The 17,978-nt window shown below is 40.5% G+C and overlaps 1 protein-coding gene across 7 annotated transcripts in view; it reads right to left on the bottom strand.

Annotated features, from left to right (window-relative positions):
• ZNF423 (zinc finger protein 423) overlaps positions 1-17,978 on the bottom strand; it is a 320,869-nt gene that overhangs the window by 24,209 nt on the left and 278,682 nt on the right. For 6 of the 7 annotated variants that reach the window (XM_059713801.1, XM_019497479.2, XM_019497482.2 and 3 more), the window contains 2 exons: positions 5,826-5,957; positions 3,805-3,920 (listed from right to left, as the gene is read on the bottom strand). The exons of the other annotated variant lie outside the window; for it this stretch is intronic. In XM_059713801.1, the coding sequence (XP_059569784.1) occupies positions 3,805-3,920; positions 5,826-5,957 (248 nt within the window). The remainder of the gene's footprint in view (positions 1-3,804; positions 3,921-5,825; positions 5,958-17,978) is intronic. 7 annotated transcript variants of the gene reach the window in all.

Below are 17,978 nucleotides of genomic sequence, written 5' to 3'. Positions count from 1 at the left end.
AATCCTTTAAATACAAATACTTTATTGGTTATGCGACGGCTCCTTGGAAAAACAGTGGGGCAAAGAGCACAGATGAAAACCCTCATTGAGTTCCCTCAAATATCACTATTCATTTACAATTTGTTTAATGCAATTCTTAATGCCTGCAATTAAGAACTTGCATTTTGCAACTCTGATTAACAACACAAGTTTAACTATCAACAATCAACAACCAATGTGTGTCATGACTTCACTCCATCTTCTGACTTGGCAAGGTTCCCTATTTCAGTTTAAGTAGGAAAGACTAATATTTCACTCACTGAAGGACTTTCACTAGTTCATTTCTCAAGCCTGGCTGTACTGTGCAGCATTTCAGCTTCTGCAAGGCAGTACATTAAAGGCACACTCAGCAGCTAATGATTAGTTTGTAATACAGATCATAGAAATCAACCCCTGTTTCAAAAGGATTCATTTGCTCTCTGCAGTATGAGTAAGGCTAAATTCAGTTTTCATTTGACTTCTCAGATATGTCTACACTTGTTTCATTAATTACATTTTAGTAGGAGGAACAAAGTTCTATAGAAACAAAGTATTGCAGGTCCCATGTAAATTTACTTCTGTAAGCACTATGCCACAGAAAACACTTACCCTGAAGAAGATTTTCATCACATTCCAAGGTTTCAGAGCTTCTGTACCTACCATCCTCTGAGCTGCAGTTATAGAATATTGCACTAATTTGCTGCTACATGGGCAGCAGGAGCACAGATCTGCCATATTTTTTTCACTAGCTTTCTTCCACCCCAAAGTAGCATATCCAAAGTTTTACATCTGTTTTTTTTTTTTATATCAGATATCTTTGCTCAGCAGTATTCATTTTTATAATGTTTTAGGGTGTCTGTGTCATGTATAGAAAATTCATCAGAGCCAGATGCTGTTCTTTGTGACATCAGCATCAATGGAGTTCCTCCCAATTTAAACCAGTGGACCCAAGAATGATCAAAAAGTTAGAACTGTGTTCTTTTCCAAAAAGTTCAATTAAGCCTTATTTGTTTTTGTAGCTTTCCCTGCCTATATACGACCTCAAGGCTTAATAACCACTACAGAGCTAGAAATGGGAAGGTTTTTAATTTTTAATTTTTTTTTTTTTATATTTTGCTACTCAAGCAGCAACTTGAATTTCTTCCCGTTCTTGAAAAATAAATTTCCAGTGGCATTCTGCTTTACTACATGCCCCCTTTTACCATATTATACCTACAGCATCTCTTTAAATAAATATTCGCTTAGCAGCAGGGATAACTTATGGCATGCCATGACATTTCCAAACGTGACTTCCCCCCCCTCCAACCTATGCTCTATTCACATCTTTTTTTTCTGCCCTTCTTTAAGGTTAAGGGGGACAAAGATACATTTTCCCTTATAAAATATAAATATTAGGTTTTAAAATAACTTTTTAGCTATTTCACTTACAAATAGAAGTGAAATAAAGAGAACATCCAATTTTGACCAAAAAGGAGTTATTTCTGTTTCATGCCAATGGGAAAGCAAGATCAGAACTGAAAAGTCAAATTCATCAAGCAGAACTATTTGATGGATGGAGACTTTAGAATTAAGGAGAAACTGCAGTGCTCAGATACTGAAGGTCTATGCAGATTTAACTGTTATTAGCAGCTGAACAATTCATTCACTAAATAATACTAAATCTTCATTACTCAACTAGCAGACAAAAATAAAACAAACAGCCCAGGAATTTAGAGCAGGCAACCTACAAATGAGCAACTGATGAGATAATCATCCCAAATAAGGTTGCTAGTTCAAAAATTTTCAGCATTCCTAACGGATTCACACATACTCTGTGCCTTCTTTCACTCAGGTATTTCAATTAACAAAATCCCCAGCTTCAAGTAAACACACATTTCTGAGTCACCACTACATTCAAGGCTAAAACTGTGCAGTTAAATATTGAATTTTCATTCAGCCAACTCCATTTGAAATGACTTGTGTAATTACTGCAAGCACAGGAATTTTAAATGCACACAAATCCTGTGTAAAAACTGGAAAATTACAATTATAATTTAAAGTTATCTGATGAAAGCCGCTATTTGCATAGATTGTGCTATGCGCAACACTTCAGAATTTAAACACTATGTAATTAAAATAGTTAATTGCAAAAAGTGGTTGGTCGTTAGGACTATAATTTAACAAGGTTCTCTGTATTTGACCGTCTGATTTAAAAGGTTAATGCAGTGACCCAGGAAGCCACTGCACCCATTTTAATTGTGCTGGCATTCTGACCAAAGACCACTTGAAAGGAAAAAAAGGGAGGAAAAATTCTAGCTGGCTTTGTGAGCCACTGTTGTCTTCTTAAAACCTTCACAGTGAGAAAGCATAAAAACAAAATCTGCTGACTTCATTAAAATATTAACAAGGTATAGTTAAAACTTTTGTACACTTATGCAAATGTGGTTGCTAGAACAAGGGAAAGAAGAGGTTCCCCTGGGAGGAAAAATATAAAATCAACAAAGTGAAAAGATCAACCATCCCTCCACAGCATGACAGCACGACACAAGAGGCAGCAGCTAGGGAATTCAGCAAGATAAATAAAAACCCTCCAAAGTTTAAGTAAATCATGGTTTATAAAGTTAATAGATTTAAATGAGGCATACAGTATCATTCTATAAAAAGATTATATTTACCAGGGGACACTGGCAGTATTTTGGTAGAAGTGCTAAACAGGTAAAATATGTATGATGAGGACGGCCAGGCTGAGACCCTCCACATGTACTGTTTAAAAGTTAAAGCTCCGGTCGTCAATTTTCTTGTGAGATAATCAGATATGCAGGAGTTTATTCTGCTGCTAGATTAACACTAAGTTTGAGTGCTGGGGCAGGTTTTCTACATTTGAACAGGTTTAATACTGAAGGTCAAAACTTAATTTTAAGCATAACTGATTCAATGTTAACATTCCCCAGTACTGTTCCAAAGAGTTTCTCCTATGCTAAATGCTAAACTGTGTGCCTGCAGCCAGTGCCTGCATGTGCAGCAGCAGGGGTGCAGATGCCCTTGCGGGATCTCCCAGAGTCCTTATGCCTCAGGCAGACCCAGTGCTTCCAGGGGTGTCAGGGGAGCATGGATCAGAGCATCTTTTTGAAAAAATTCAATGCATGCATTTCCCAGCACAGGCAGAGGGGTGTGGATAGGGGACCCCCTTCCCTTTTACCTGCTCTCTTTGAGAGGCCTGAAAACAATGGACATGGTGCCAGTTATGCCAGCAGTAAAACTGGCATATAGTGTCTAGTTTTAAGAATCTATTACGTACCAACATGTTGCAGCATCTGTGGATAATCCTGATTAGAATGCTATGTTTAAGTAACACATCCATTCTTCTCTTGTACCTAAGGTAAATCCCTTTACTTTATACCTAATATTGGGGCAGGGGAGATGTCATGATGTTAGCTCAGCCTTTGTATGCTAATCAGTCCCTAAATTATTAATAGAGAAAAAGAAATTATTTACACCATGCTTGACGTAGACATGTCAGTACGTAGCAACACTACTGTCAAGAGAAATACTCAGAAAGAATCATGAGATCTGTCTTGTCTTATTTATTTATTCCAGCCATGCTCAGAGACCCCGTTCTCCTGATGGCACCCAGGGAGTGAGAGAGACTAGGACAGTTGTCTGATGTTGCTGAGCAGGAGGGAAAACCATGTTGAGGTGATGCATTGGTTAGAGATATTCTAAATGCCATGCAGCTTGACGATAGGGTTATTACACACAATCAGAATATTTCCTGCAGCTTTGAATTTACTCATTTCAAAAACATACCTGAAGTTCTGTCTGAAAGAAGAACTTTTGTGGGCACTGGGAACAGTCATAAATTTTATCCTCCTGCCCATGGACTGCAAAGATGTGCTGCTGCAGTTTATTTGCCTGTACAAAAACTGAAATAATACAGTATGATCAGAGGTTAATTTTGCTGTAGATAACATGCTGCTAGTTTGGCTGCACAATTATTGTTGTAAACATTAATGGTCCAGTGTTATCAATAAATAATTGATATTTTTGGTTCAAGTATAATTTCCCTTCTAAACTGGACAATATTAATAAATTAGGTATTACTGCCTGATGTGTTGTATAGTTATAGCAGGTTCTAAATATCATACAGGTGTTTGAAATTTGACATGAAGCCACCAATCTCCAATGAGTGGATGATTAAAAGAATTTGTATTGCATAACTGAAGAAAGAACATTATCTCTTCTGCAGACATACTTAAGCCAACCACAAGTGCACTGGATTTATTTGTAATGAAGGAGAATTGGACCAGTAGAGAGCTTTGTGGTTAATCTGAAAGATGTGTTGATCAATGCAACATTTTTTGATAACCCTGTACAACCAGCATGAGAATGCAAAATATAACAGACTAAGATTTAATAACACAACTACCATCACAACTGTATTATAATTTATAACTGAAAGTTATTCAGGTTTTGTAAATTTGTGTTTTGAAATGAAGCACACTAAATCGAATGACTACTTGGTTAAGATTTCTCAGTTTACTCCGTGTCCAATTTTCTTGGTTCTTGGCCTATGTAATATTAATGCAGCATATTTATCTGAAATCAGGATTATAGGAGGTCTTGGAATAGGATACACTAAGCCTAAAACACAATATACAAAGCCTCAAACTGTGGGTCAAATCCCAAGATGTGCTTGGGATTTGACCCACAAGGGAAACTGGAAGTACCTTTTCTATTTTGAGATCTGGTCCTTTATCTCCCTCAGAGTCACGTTCATTTTCAAAAAGGAAATGAGAGACAATTTTCAGATAAATAGTCTGTGTTTCACAAGCATTTTGCAAAACAGAGATGTTAACTACCATTTAAGCAAGCAGACAGAACAAGAGGCAACAGATCCTTGCTGTCAGCTGCATTAACCAAGATCACACTCATTTGCTTTGCTGAGACAGCTTAGAGTTAACAGGAGGCTTTCAGATATAGTAGTAGTAGTAGTAGTAGGCATATGTCTGTCTTGTGAGACAAAAGAATTACACTGAGTGAGAGACCAGCTTGCTGAATGTAATCCTCGCTTAAAAGATGCAATGAAGCTGGAATGATTTCTCCGGGTCACAAAAGCCTGGGCAGTGTATATTGGAGACACTGAGCTGCCCACACGCCCGTGTCCCCCTCTCAGGCTTGCTGGTTTAATCCAAAGGAAAGGCAGGTGCCGGTATATTTGGAACCAGCTTGGCCACAGGAGCTGCCAGAGCAAAGGAGATCATCCATTTGTCCATCTAGTGGGGCTCCAGATATGTACTCTCTATAGAAAAGAATAGGAGCTGGGCATGTGTTTGAGAGTAAACTCTGTCCTTACAACAGAACCCCATAAAATAGCAGTTGTCAAAATGATACAATATTAGGGCCTGGGTTTAAGAAGCCCTTTCTCATAATAGTCCGCCCACTGTGAATTGTCTATAGGCTGTCTGAGTGTGTAAAAGTTACTTGTTCATGTGAGGGGTTGCAAGAACAGGTCCTTCCTTCTCAGGCACCATATAGGAAAATAAATTGCATCTTCTAACCAATAGCTGTCATTTAAAAAGGCATGTAATTATCAGAGGGAATGCAGAGAACTTCTTGAGTCTTGATGCAATGCTGCCTAGTGTCAAAAATTGAAGCTCTGTTCTTCAGTGCTAGCTCCAGTTTTAGACAGATGATATTTTAAACATTTCCAAGACGAGTGGGTTTTTTTTTTCCTCAAGGAAAGGAATACTGTATTTTAAAAATCCCCTGTGTGTCATTTCTGGATCAAGCCATGCACACTGAGGCTTGTCTAGGTCTTACTGTCTTACCTGTGAAACAAACAGGGCATTTGAATGTGCCTCCCATCCCCTCAAAGCTGTGCTCAATCAGGTGACACAGAAGCTTTGCTGGAGAGTCAAACATCTGGTTACACAGCTTGCACTCATGATTGATGCCTTCCTCTGCAAGGTTCAAATGATACAACTTGTTAGTGACACAGCAGATTAGTGTCTGAAATGCAGTAGTCTGCTAGAAATGCTAGTGCTGGATTGCACAGCTTCAAGGACCCAAAGACATTACAATGTCTATGTCCCCATTACAAAAGCAAACATAGTCACTTGTACAATGCATTCAGGTGTACAGCCGCAAGTCAAATTTAGGGGCATTTATTTTCAGCTTTGATGAAAGTGACGCTGTGATCAAACTACCAGTAACCTACACTCCTGTTCACAAGCTCATGACAATATTGTATCTCTCCACCTTGCATCTTACCACAAAGGCAAAACATCACTGCTCTGGATATATACTATTTAATGCTCAAACAGCATTTAAAATGAATTTATCAGTGTGAATTCAACCAGCACCACCAAAAGCAGACTGAAATGTCATTTCCCCCTCAGAACATACTGCAAATATACAGTAGGAGAAGAGGGAAGTAACAGGAAATCGTAAAAGTCCACAGCAGAGTGTCTGCCTTAATTTGATATTTCCTGTCTTTTTTCAGGTTGAAGTAAGACTATTAATGATATGTAAAAGGTTCATTTTAAATTCAGTTTTCATTTGGTGCCTATTTGTTTAAAATATCTTTTATGAAGACAAGTGGAATGTAAGTCCATTTAAAAATGCCCTGAACTTATGGTTCAACTAACGGATAAATAGTCACAATTTTTGTTATTTTTATATGCATATTAACCTCATATACCAATCTGTTCTGGGGATATTGGGGGGGGGGAGGTGTATTGCGCTTTTAGGTCCTTTTGGGAGATACTAAAGCAACCTTTCAAAATATGAAATATATCTGAAAAAACTTGTATTTATTTGCACAAAATGGAGGAAGCAAACTGTAACTGCATGAGTACCTTGCATCTCTTTCATAGCATGCCAGCATTACTAATATCTTTGCAGGTGTTTGTATAAATGTCTGCTAGAAAACTGTCCTCTCATTATAAAGATATTGACAAAAATCCATTTTTTAAAAAAAAGTTCTGGTCTCTGATATATGCACCACCTTATTTTTAAGCCTCAGAATCTCATCTAACTTTAATTTTTAGTTCTAAAATAGAAGAAAATAATTACAGTATATTATGAGCTAATCTCCTGCTAAATGTATTTGGATCTTTCATATAATCTAAGCATTAAAAAGCACAGAAAGCAATTTATAATTGCTTTTATATTACCGTTTTACAACTTTAAAATGGCTGAACAGAGGGAAATTATTGTTTTCTATCAGGCCTCTGGTACTCAAGGTATCTCAAAGCCCTTTTACAAGGTAACAAGTTAAACATTAGTAGAGCAGTAACAGTGAAGGCAAATAGAGCAGCCATTATGCACTTGTAGTAGCTCAGACCCACATGTAACCTGGATATTAGAACCTGGCTTTTTGTTGAAAACAGGGCCAGCAGGGAGAGTTGGTGGTTTGCAGGTTTGCAGATGGAGAGAATTCCCAGAGCACATGCGTCTTAAAGGGCCCTAGACACACCATGAGGATATCATAAAAAATCTTTGAGTGGTGTCTTGTGCAGTATTGCACTACTGCATGCCCCAGCATTGAGCTGTCTATGCTGCTCCAAAGACAGGTATACTCTTGAAACACTTCTTGTAATTGGTGCTCTGCTCCCCATATTGGCTGTAACATATACAGAGGAGAGAGCAGAATGCTGATGACAAGAAATGCTTCAGCAACACTTCAGCATCAGTGAATCATGGATGACTAGCTCCAACCACTGAGGCTAAAGTACAGACATTCAAAAAGCCCGAGCCTGAATTGATTCAGTCTTTGCAGGTTAGTCTAACCTACATAGATTGAACCTGCAAGCAAGTGAGTAGACGTTCACTTTTGATTCCTGAAATGCAGCCACATGCCTGCAGTGGCTCAGGCCAGAAGCCTGAAGGCACTAGAGTGAATACTCCTTTCCCTTCTGTAGTGGCCGGGCAGGGAGAGGCTGAGCTGAGGAAGGGGGTGTGGCCAGGCCCTGGCAGGCCGGAGTATGATTGGGGAGGGGTTTAAACTCCCACCCTAGCCTGCAGGGACCCCAGCCAGGGTGGGGCTGGAGGGAGAAAGGGAAGCAACCTTTGCCAAGCTTTTGGGGCAGTAGGGGGAGCATGGTCTGACCTCAGCCCCTGGCCAGACGCTGGCCTGGCACGGTCCCCCTAAGGCGAAGGGGTGGGGAGAGGGTTTATTTCCCCCCTCCCTCCTCTCTCCCTCCAGGACCCAAGCCAGGGTCTGCCTGGCTGGGGTGCAGAAGCCCCTGTCAGGGTCCCTCCCCCCTTGCTGCTCAAGGGGCAGGACCACAGCCAGATGCCTGCCTGGCATGGCCCCCTAAGGCAAAGAAGGCAGGGGGAAGGTTTATTCCCCCCCAATCTTCCTTCTCTCTCGCCCCAGGGGACCCCAGCCAGGGTCTGCCTGGCCAGGGTGCAGCAACACCTGTCAGGGTTGCTCCCCCTCTTGCTGCTTCAGCGACAGGGGCAGGGGTGTGGCAAGACATCGGCCCAGCATGGCTCCCTGAGGCAAAGGGAGCAGGGTGGGGGTTTATTCCTCACTCCATCCCCTTTCCCACCAGGGTACTGCAGCCAGTGTCTGCCAGCCCCGGCCACCACCTTCACCACTCACCCACCTCCAGGCAGACCCTGGCTGGGATTCCCCAAGGGAAGAGGGGAGGGAGGGGAGCAGGAATAGCTGCGGTCTGCCTGGCCGGTGGCGAGCAGCAGAGGCAGTGGCCAGGACTGGCCAACCCCAGCTGTGGTCCCCCAGTGGGAGAGGGAACAGAGGAGGGAATAAACCCCTCCCTGCCCCTCAGCCTCTGGGGGCCATTGCAGCCAGCATCTGGCGACACCCCGCCCCTGTTGCTGGAGTGGTCCCCTGGGGCAGGGGGTGGCAAAGAGGGAAGGGAGGGAGGAATAAATCCCCATCTGACCATGCCCCTGCCCCTGGAGCAGCAAGGGGGGAGGGAACCTGGACTTTAAGAAGGCCTTTGACACTGTCTCTCACCCCATTCTCATTAATAAATCGAGCGACTATGGCATTGATGCCTACACAGTTGGATGGGTCAAAAATTGGCTGATGGGGCGTACCCAGAGAGTGGTGGTAGACGGGCCGTACTCAACCTGGAGGGATGTGAATAGTGGGGTCCCCCAGACCTCGGTCCTGGGTACTACAATGTTCAACATCTTCATCAGCGACTTGGACGAGGGGGTAGAAAACACGTTGTCCAAGTTTGCCGATGACACCAAGATGTGGGGAGAGGTAGACATGCTCAAAGGGAGAGAAAGGCTGCAATTAGATTTAGACAGACTATAGAAGTGGGCGAACAGTAATAGGATGGGGTTCAATGTAGACAAATGCAGGGTGCCGCACCTGGGGAGAAGGAATCCACAGCACACATACAAGCTGGGGAGCTCCCCGCTTGTGAGCATAGAGGCGGAAAGGGATCTTGGAATCATTATCGACTCCAAGATGAACATGAGCTGCCAATGCCAGACCACAGCCAGCAAAGCCAACTGCACCTTGTCATGCATCTAAAGATGCATCTCAGGCTGGTCCAGAGTGGTGATACTCCCTCTCTATGCGACATTGGTCAGGCCACAATTGGAGTACTGCATCCAGTTCTGGGCACTGCACTTTAAGAAGGATGTGGCCTGTCTTGAGAGGGTTCAGAGGAGGGCCACTTGGCTTGGTTGGAGGGCAACAGGGCAGGCCCTATGAGGACAGGCTGAGGGACCTGAACCTATTCAGCCTCAGCAAGCGGAGGCTGAGGGGGGATTTGGTGGCTGCCTACAAACTCATTAGGGTAGATCAGCAGCAAATAGGAAGGGCCCTATTCCCCCCAGCAGCACCTGGGGTGACAAGGAACAATGGCCAAAAACTGCTGGAGAATAGGTTCAGGTTAGAGATTAGGAGGCACTATTTCACTGTGAGTGTAGCTAGGATCTAGAACCAACTTCCTCAGGAAGTGGTCCTCGCTCCTACCTTGGGTAAATTCAAAAAGAAGTTGGATGAACACCTGTCTTGGGTCATGTGATCCCAGTGTGTGCTCCTGCCAGTGGAGGGGGGTCAGACTAGATGATCTGTTCAGGTCCCTTCTGACCCCAAACTACTATGAAACTATGAAACCTGACACGGGCTGCTGTGCCCCGGCAAGGCAGACCTCAACTGGGGTCCCAGTGAGAGAGGGGAGGAAGTGAAGAATAAATCCTCTCTCTGCACCCTTTGCCTCAGAGGGCCATGCCGGGCCGGCATCTGGCTAGAAAACAAAGGGGCGAGGCCAGACCTGCTCTATGGACCATGGAGCAGAGCCCAGCCCAGGGCTGAAAAGCATGCTGGGACGCTGAGGGACTGTGATTTAACTTAAACCAGGAACAGGTTGGGGACAGAAATTCCATAAACCGGTTTGACCTCAATCAATTAAATCTGATACTATATTCAACCTGATTTATCTTAAACCAGTTTCAGCCATTTTGAAACTGGTTTATGTGCACTGAACTTTTGTTCTGTTACAAGTTTAAACCAGTTTCTAAACACTTAAACCGGTCTGTGTGTAACTTCTGTCTCTAGCCTTAGAGGGTGCTCACTACTGGTGCCTGGCACCTCCAACATTTAGGGCACTTTTCCCTGATTCACACTGTGCTCCTCCCTTCACAAATGACAGCAGAATACATAGTAAAGATTCCCAAAACAAGCTAATATGCCAGTGGATTGAAGGAGGAAGCACTGTTTTTTTTCCCCTTTGTAATATTTGGTGGAGAAAGAAATGGAAGGCTAAGGAAAGAGGGAAAAAAACCCAAGAGGTCTGGGAATGAAGTAAAAGTAGAAAAGGAAAATACAATAGGAGAGAAAGAAAACACAGAAGTGAGGAGCAAGGCCCAGGACCACTGGTTCTCCTCAACTGTGAACATTTTAGAAATTCCCTTTTTGGCCCAAATTAAAAGATGCTAGGAAATTTCTCAGAACATGAGCGTTCAGGTTTGAAAAGGGCTAAGTGATCTTAAACTAACAGCCAGGACAGCCACCAGAGAAAAGGATATTTAACCGTTCATATGAATAGGTTTTAATAGTGTATTATTCCATCCAACTTTCTAAGAGTGTCTTACATCCCAAATTTCAATCCTGCAGAAAACGGTATGGGTTAGTAGTCAATCTCGGGAAGACAAGGAAACGAGCATGTGTTTTTTGATGGAGATGCTGTAGTGCCCTGCATCACATATCTGTGAATATTGACAATGCAGTATAATAAACATGTAGAGTAAGCAGTAGATACTATGGATATGGAATAAACTCCTTCAACTAGTAAATCAGAGAAACATGTTTGACGTTCACTTTCTAGCTTCCACATACTGGGCTATTCACAGACCAATCCACCTGTGTTTCATATCATGGCATATTGTCCTACGTGAGTGTGTGTGTTCATAAACACACAGAGACGCACAAACACTGATTAGAAAAATTCTTTCCTTGCAGTTAAACCTTTATAATTTAAGTAAATTAAAAATGGGAAATATGTGTAATATTCAATGAGTGACTGAATTACATTCTTCAGGTCTTCGCTTGTTTAATTAGGTAACCTGAATTGCATATTTTTTTTGCATGATCCCTGATGTATTTAAAATAGTTAAACCCTTAACAAACTAAAACTAGAATGAAAAATAATAAAACATAATGGGTTCCTGCAGATCTGGAAATTTATCCCACTCGAGGCAAGACCTTTTGATTTGCAAATCCACTTCTGAATTATAAGGCCTTCTCCTCACCGGTGGGGGTTTTTATTCCACTCCCACAGGAGTCCATTATGTATTTCTTGTGTCTATAAAACCATCCAGGAAGAAAAAAAAAAAAAAAAGGGAGGGGGGGGGAGTACCATGGTTAGCATGACAAACATTTCTTTTTTCATGCATGTGTATCCAAAATATGAAAATGCTCGAAGATATAGATAGAATGGTTGCTATAATCACTCTCTTCTCTATAGTGTTTTGCAGCATATAATTTTACACAGAAACACAGGGGTACATATAGAGATATTTATGCATCTTTGTAAAATAACTTCCTTGAATTATATAAGAACTTATAGGCACATGCAAGGCAGCAGGGTGATGACAATGCAGAGTCTGACTGATAAGAATCCATTCAAACATGTGGTGTGATGCTTTGGTAAGAGAAAAACATAAAATCGTTTCCCTCATTTTTATTCCATTTTTTTAACATGACAGGCATCCATAACAGACAACTACATAACTCAAGTGAATTATGCAGCCCCTCTCATTTGTAAAATAAAATGCAGATTTTTACTGCTTGCTGTGCTAGATTTTAGCCCGTTTCTCCTTAAGTGTATCTGTGTGAGGATCTATTGATTTTAACACTGAACACATTGCAAACAAGAATGTTAGGTCTCTCGCCTTTTTTTCCTAAGCTCAAAATAATAAGCATTAATTTTACACTTCATTTCTCAAAAAAATAATAGGATGTGCTCTTGTTTAAAACAAGCAGGCCTGCTGGATCCTGTCAGGCTGAAACTATGTCAGGCCAAAAGAGGAACAGAGTGCTTTGTGTAAAAGTATCATGGGGAGATGATAGTATCCTGTAATGTTCTCAGTACCTACTTTTGTCTCCAAAAGCATTTGATCCCTGGCAGACACATACTTATTTCCATACTGGTCTTGAGGGAAGCCAGTAGGAATGAGAGCTGATTATCTGAATCCTGAAGGTGAAACCTGGGTGGTGCCCACTGATGTCAAAGGCAGGCATTTGTATAAATTTTTAGGTACATAATTTACTGCCTGTTAGTGAGGCTTAGTGGGTTGCACCGACCCAGTTGAACTGCAGTGGTGAAGCACACAGCTCATTGTTCTTAAGTTCAAATGCATTTACATGATGGTTCTAAATATGTTGATAGGACACTTAATAGCACTTACACTATCATTCTGCCCATTTTATAGTGGGAATATACTTCTCCATAAAGCTATTTCTGTTGCAGCAATGTGCATTTAATACATATTACAATGAGTCTCTAAGCCTCTAAGAGAACCGACAATAGCAGCCTCCTGGCGAGGATGCAGTATAATTAATAATGCTGTATTAAACCCACGTACTGTATCAGTTGCATTTCTAATTATAACTATATTAATGGCAATATAAAACAGTGCATTAACACTGTCATGCACTGACATGTTATCAAACCAATAATAAATAAGAGATATGAACAATAAAAAGGCATCATCTTTATGGTTAGTTAAAACTTCTCTTTCCAAACAAAATTCTTCTTTATGGAAGACAATACAATAGTCCCAAATTGAGTCGTGAAAACATTTAAGACTATCTGATACTCATTTTTGACAGCGACATGTAAATCCTACACTGTAGTTCCCAAAGAATAGTATACTGTACTACTATTTTATTGCAGCAAATTTAGGTAATAAAAGATGAATATCCTTGGTACAGTGAAGCGTATACATTCCTAAGTTAACTACACTTCTAATAAACTTTGATATACTGAAATTCAGTGTAACAGAATTAATATACCAGTATCACAGAGAATTGTATCTTGTCCATTATATCATAAACCTGGGAAAATTACATGGGCTATATAAGGAACACTCTAATTATAGTATATAAATAAATATCAGAATGAGCACATGGAAATAAAATAAAACATGGAAGAAGTTATTCTATTTATGCAATTCATTTCCACCTAAATAAGTATTTAAATTGGGAAATTTAAACCAGTAAAACATTCAAGGAGCTCTCTCCATATTATTTGTAGGTGACTATAAACAGACTGGGAAAGTGGGCAAATGAAATCGGCCGGATAACATGAAAATGCCAGTACAAACAACAAATGTAGAGGCAGCGTAGGGAAACTATAATTTCACTATAGATGGATGGAACTGTTTTACTATTGATTTCTCATTAAATAGTACAAAGGAGAACATAAAACCAAGCTCGGAGGAGAGAAGCCTTTGGAGTACAAGCAAAGTAGGGTCACTGCCAGGAAATGGCGGATCAACAAATGTTCAAATTGGGCTGTTACCACCATGTCAGGTATGCAGGATGACGTTACTGCACTACCATCGGTTACTTAAGAAACCTTCCTACAGTACAAAACATTTGGGCAATATTTCTCTTTTATATTTTCATAATTAATCCGGGAGGATATAGTTGCGCCCTTCTTTAAGTCCCCAGAGAATGCTTTCCAATATCTTTGTGGAGAGAAGGGACCCAAGCCTTTTCTCCCTAGTGTGTTTGGAAGACACAAATGAGCTCTGCTAGCCCTAACCTGGCACCAGTGGGACAAAGACACTCTTCAAAACAGTACCCTGACAATTAAGTAGTCTGGGTTTTGAAAGGCTTGGGATTGATGGCGTGGACAGTGGAAATATCACCTGGGGAACTGGGTGTAGTCCTCTGAGACTTGCTTGAGGTCAGTTACTATAGCAACACAGAATGAGCTCAACCTTGTAACTGACCCTTATCTTTTTTTGATCTGTGGGCCACTGGGGGCCATAGCTGGAAATCAACTGGAAAATAATCTGGTCACATATCAGAAAGAAAACTATTTATACTTATTTATCCAGGTAAAGCCAATATCTCCCTTTGATAACTCTGCTGTATTAAATGGCCCTTAATGTTTCCACATCATTTGATAAATGTATGCAGAATCCTAGGCTGCTTTACTGTAAAAAATACAACCATACGCATCTCTGTCTTTCACTATACTGACATCTTGCCAAATCCTTCCCTCACTCCAAACCTTGGCAAGCCCACTGATTTGGCTATGAAGATACACATACACCTACACCCCACTTACTATGTTTAATATTTTAGGTTGGTATTTGCTACTCATATTCTTTTGTGCTTTCATCCCTCAGCTGAAATATGATTCTGTTCTGAAATATATTTATATGATTCAGACTGGCACAACACTGATATCTTTTATGAGCTGAGGATTGGTTAATAAAATCTTGTATTCCTGTTTCATTCTTATGACAATTTTACTATTATAAGTTTTCAAGGGATATGAGAGCTGTCCACAGTGGTTAGAAACATCACTTTAATGAAAAATGATAACACAGGGACTTTGATATTTCTAGATAGCGCACAAGGAATCCCTACAAAATAAATCTGCCTTTCCTTCTTTTATTTGGATCTGGACCAAGCTTATTGATTAAAATAAATTATATCCTATTTATTCTCTTCCATATTTTGGGGTACAACCTAATACAATGGCTTGACAAAAATGAACATGAATATGCTCACCGTCCTGCAACTGGAGCCTTGCTGAAGTTGATGTGGAAAGAACTGAAGATACTAGAAAATGAAAGCCTCAAAATTTCCTCTGGGATTTCCCTGCAGTTAAGGACATACATTTTGTAGGTCTCTGGCAACAAACTTCCTAACATTACTTTTGTTGTACTCATTACAAGCATCTGTGGCTTGAAAAGGGGTATTGTTCTTCAGACTAAATTAGCCCAAGCACACAACAGGCTTTAAACTCTTTCAGTCATCTCAGGGGACCCTCAAGCTCAAAATTTACAGAATTAGGTTCCAAATTATTCATCGGGTAGCATGTAAGTTCACTGTATATAATGTATGTCAGTACACTGCAGTATTAAAATGACCATTAAAGGAAGCAGAGTCCCAGAGGGGCTCAGAATGATAACGTGTAAATTGCATGAGATTTCCTGTTGAATGGAATACTGGACTTTCTGCATATTGCTTAAGAACCAATACTTTTCAGTGGCAGCTATACCTCTTTAAAAAATTAAGGTTGCAATCAGTTACATAAGGTGTTCCTTCCAAGCCTCTTTTCATCAGATAAGTTTTCATCATACAAGGAAAAACAAATCTGAAAGCTCAAAAGGGTTCATTTTAACTGTATACCCCTCATTTATTCTCTTGTTGGAGTACAGGAACTGTTATCTACCACATTATTCTACCAGTTAATCCATCCAAATACCAACTCAGAACCATCATTCCATTTCCAGTCTCTACACAGTGCTCAATCTATCATTGCAACTCCCACCTACCCACTGCTATTTCTATCCTGGGTATTGCTGACTGCAAGAAATCTTATTCTATGACATGGACAAACAATATACCTAGATGGTACCCACTAATCTTGAGAAATTAAAGTAAAAATTAGAACATCATTAAATTATCAAGAATAAAATGCATCCCACTGTACTGTGCCAAATGCCTTTTAAAATATGCAGGCCTCTAAACACAATTTAGAGGACAAATCCATATTAGGTATGTCTACATGTGCATTCATGTGCTTTTACTAATGCACATGAAATTTAGTACCTCCAATATGAAAGCACTTTTACATGTGCTCTGGGGGTGGGGAAGGCTGTGCTTTAATTAGAGCAGCTTTGACAGCCGCTCTAATTAAAGTGCTGCAGTATCTCATGTATCAGTGCCCCTTACTTAAAAATGGCAGTGGGGGGCGCTTGAATTAAAACTTGTTCAACGAGCTTTAGTTCAAGAGCCCCCATCGCCATTTTTAAGTGTGAGGACACCGATACATGAGATGCAGGAGGCTGCTGGAGCGTGGCAAGTCTTCAGATTGGATTAATCGAGTCTGTTCCAACACACTGGAATTCCAGTGTATCAAAGCAGCCTCCACACTCATGTACAGGCACTTTATGATACTAAATAAATGCACATCAAGCTATACTAATGCACAGCAGCACAAGTGCATGCTTATAGGTGATGTTTAATGCGCAATAGCTTATTCTACTGTGCATTAGGGTATTAGCACATTTTTAACTCCACTTTAATGCACAGTATAATTGGTTACTTTACATTAAAGCACTTGTGTAGATTTGTCCATCATCTCCAGTTTACAAGCTCGGAACATTCACAGCCTCAGTATCACAGGCACTGAGAAACCCAATGCCCCTTTCTGCCTTAGCAAATTTCTAGCTCCATTTTCCCAGTGTCTTCTGACATCTGTAGTATTCTGGTAGAGAACTCAGATAATTCTGGGCTGCTCCCTCAAGACTTCTAAAAAGTTATTAAAACCAAAATTTGAAATTGTACCTGTTCTCAGTTAAGACAAGCAGCCTTCTCCCCACCCTCAATTGCCACATCCAGGTGATATGAGGATGAGACAACCAGTTTAGCTTTGCTTGTGACCATATCGAGGACTACAAAGATGTAAAACTATGGTGCCAAGCCACTTGCAACACCAAGCTCCTCTTAAAAGATTAGGTACTGGTTACAAATCAGCGGTGTCTACAGAGAATAGTACACAGACACAGATTTTTTTTTTAAATAACAAAACTCTCACTGAAGTGTGTCACTGATCTTCAGATTAAAATTTTCCCAAGTACACACTCACACGATAGATAGATAACCATCTATCATGTAAATAATCATCAGATTAATGGTCTCTAACAGGATATAATTAACAAGACAGACAGGCTCCAAGCTAGTTGTCATCTACACTGGATAATACGCAGATTATCATGCTGCATCTATTAAGACACATTGGAGGAAAACACAAAACACTGAAAAGAAAATAAACCCTTACACACAGCCAAACAAAAGCACAAGACTACTGCATTGGGTTGACAGTGAGGACTGTCTCTGTCATAGAACTAATTTAAATTACAAATCCCATACTTTGGTTTTATACTACAGCACTTTTGCAAAGGGATGGTCTGAATGAGAATGTTGCACAATTGTATCTATCCTGTAGTTAGAACCGTACAACCCTTAGTGCAGGTACAATTACAACAGAATGAAGGTGCTTCACAGAAAAAGGGGAACAACTTCCTGTACAGGAAGTGGAATAAATATAACTGTATAAGTCACCTTCTAACTGAGCCACATTAAGACTTTAAACTTTACAGCTATTTTGGTAACAATCACAGCCAAACACAGTAAAACTTCTAAGTGTAGATTAGCTGTAAGTATAGTATGCTGCATATCACTATTACCAGACCAAAGATGGACCAAGAGACCTACTGGTAGTTCCTTACTTTTGGGGGAG

This window comes from Alligator mississippiensis, chromosome 10, assembly GCF_030867095.1.
Source record: "Alligator mississippiensis isolate rAllMis1 chromosome 10, rAllMis1, whole genome shotgun sequence".
NCBI lineage: Eukaryota > Metazoa > Chordata > Crocodylia > Alligatoridae > Alligator > Alligator mississippiensis.
Note: the sequence above shows the minus strand (reverse complement) of the source record. Positions and strands in the feature narration are given on the sequence as shown.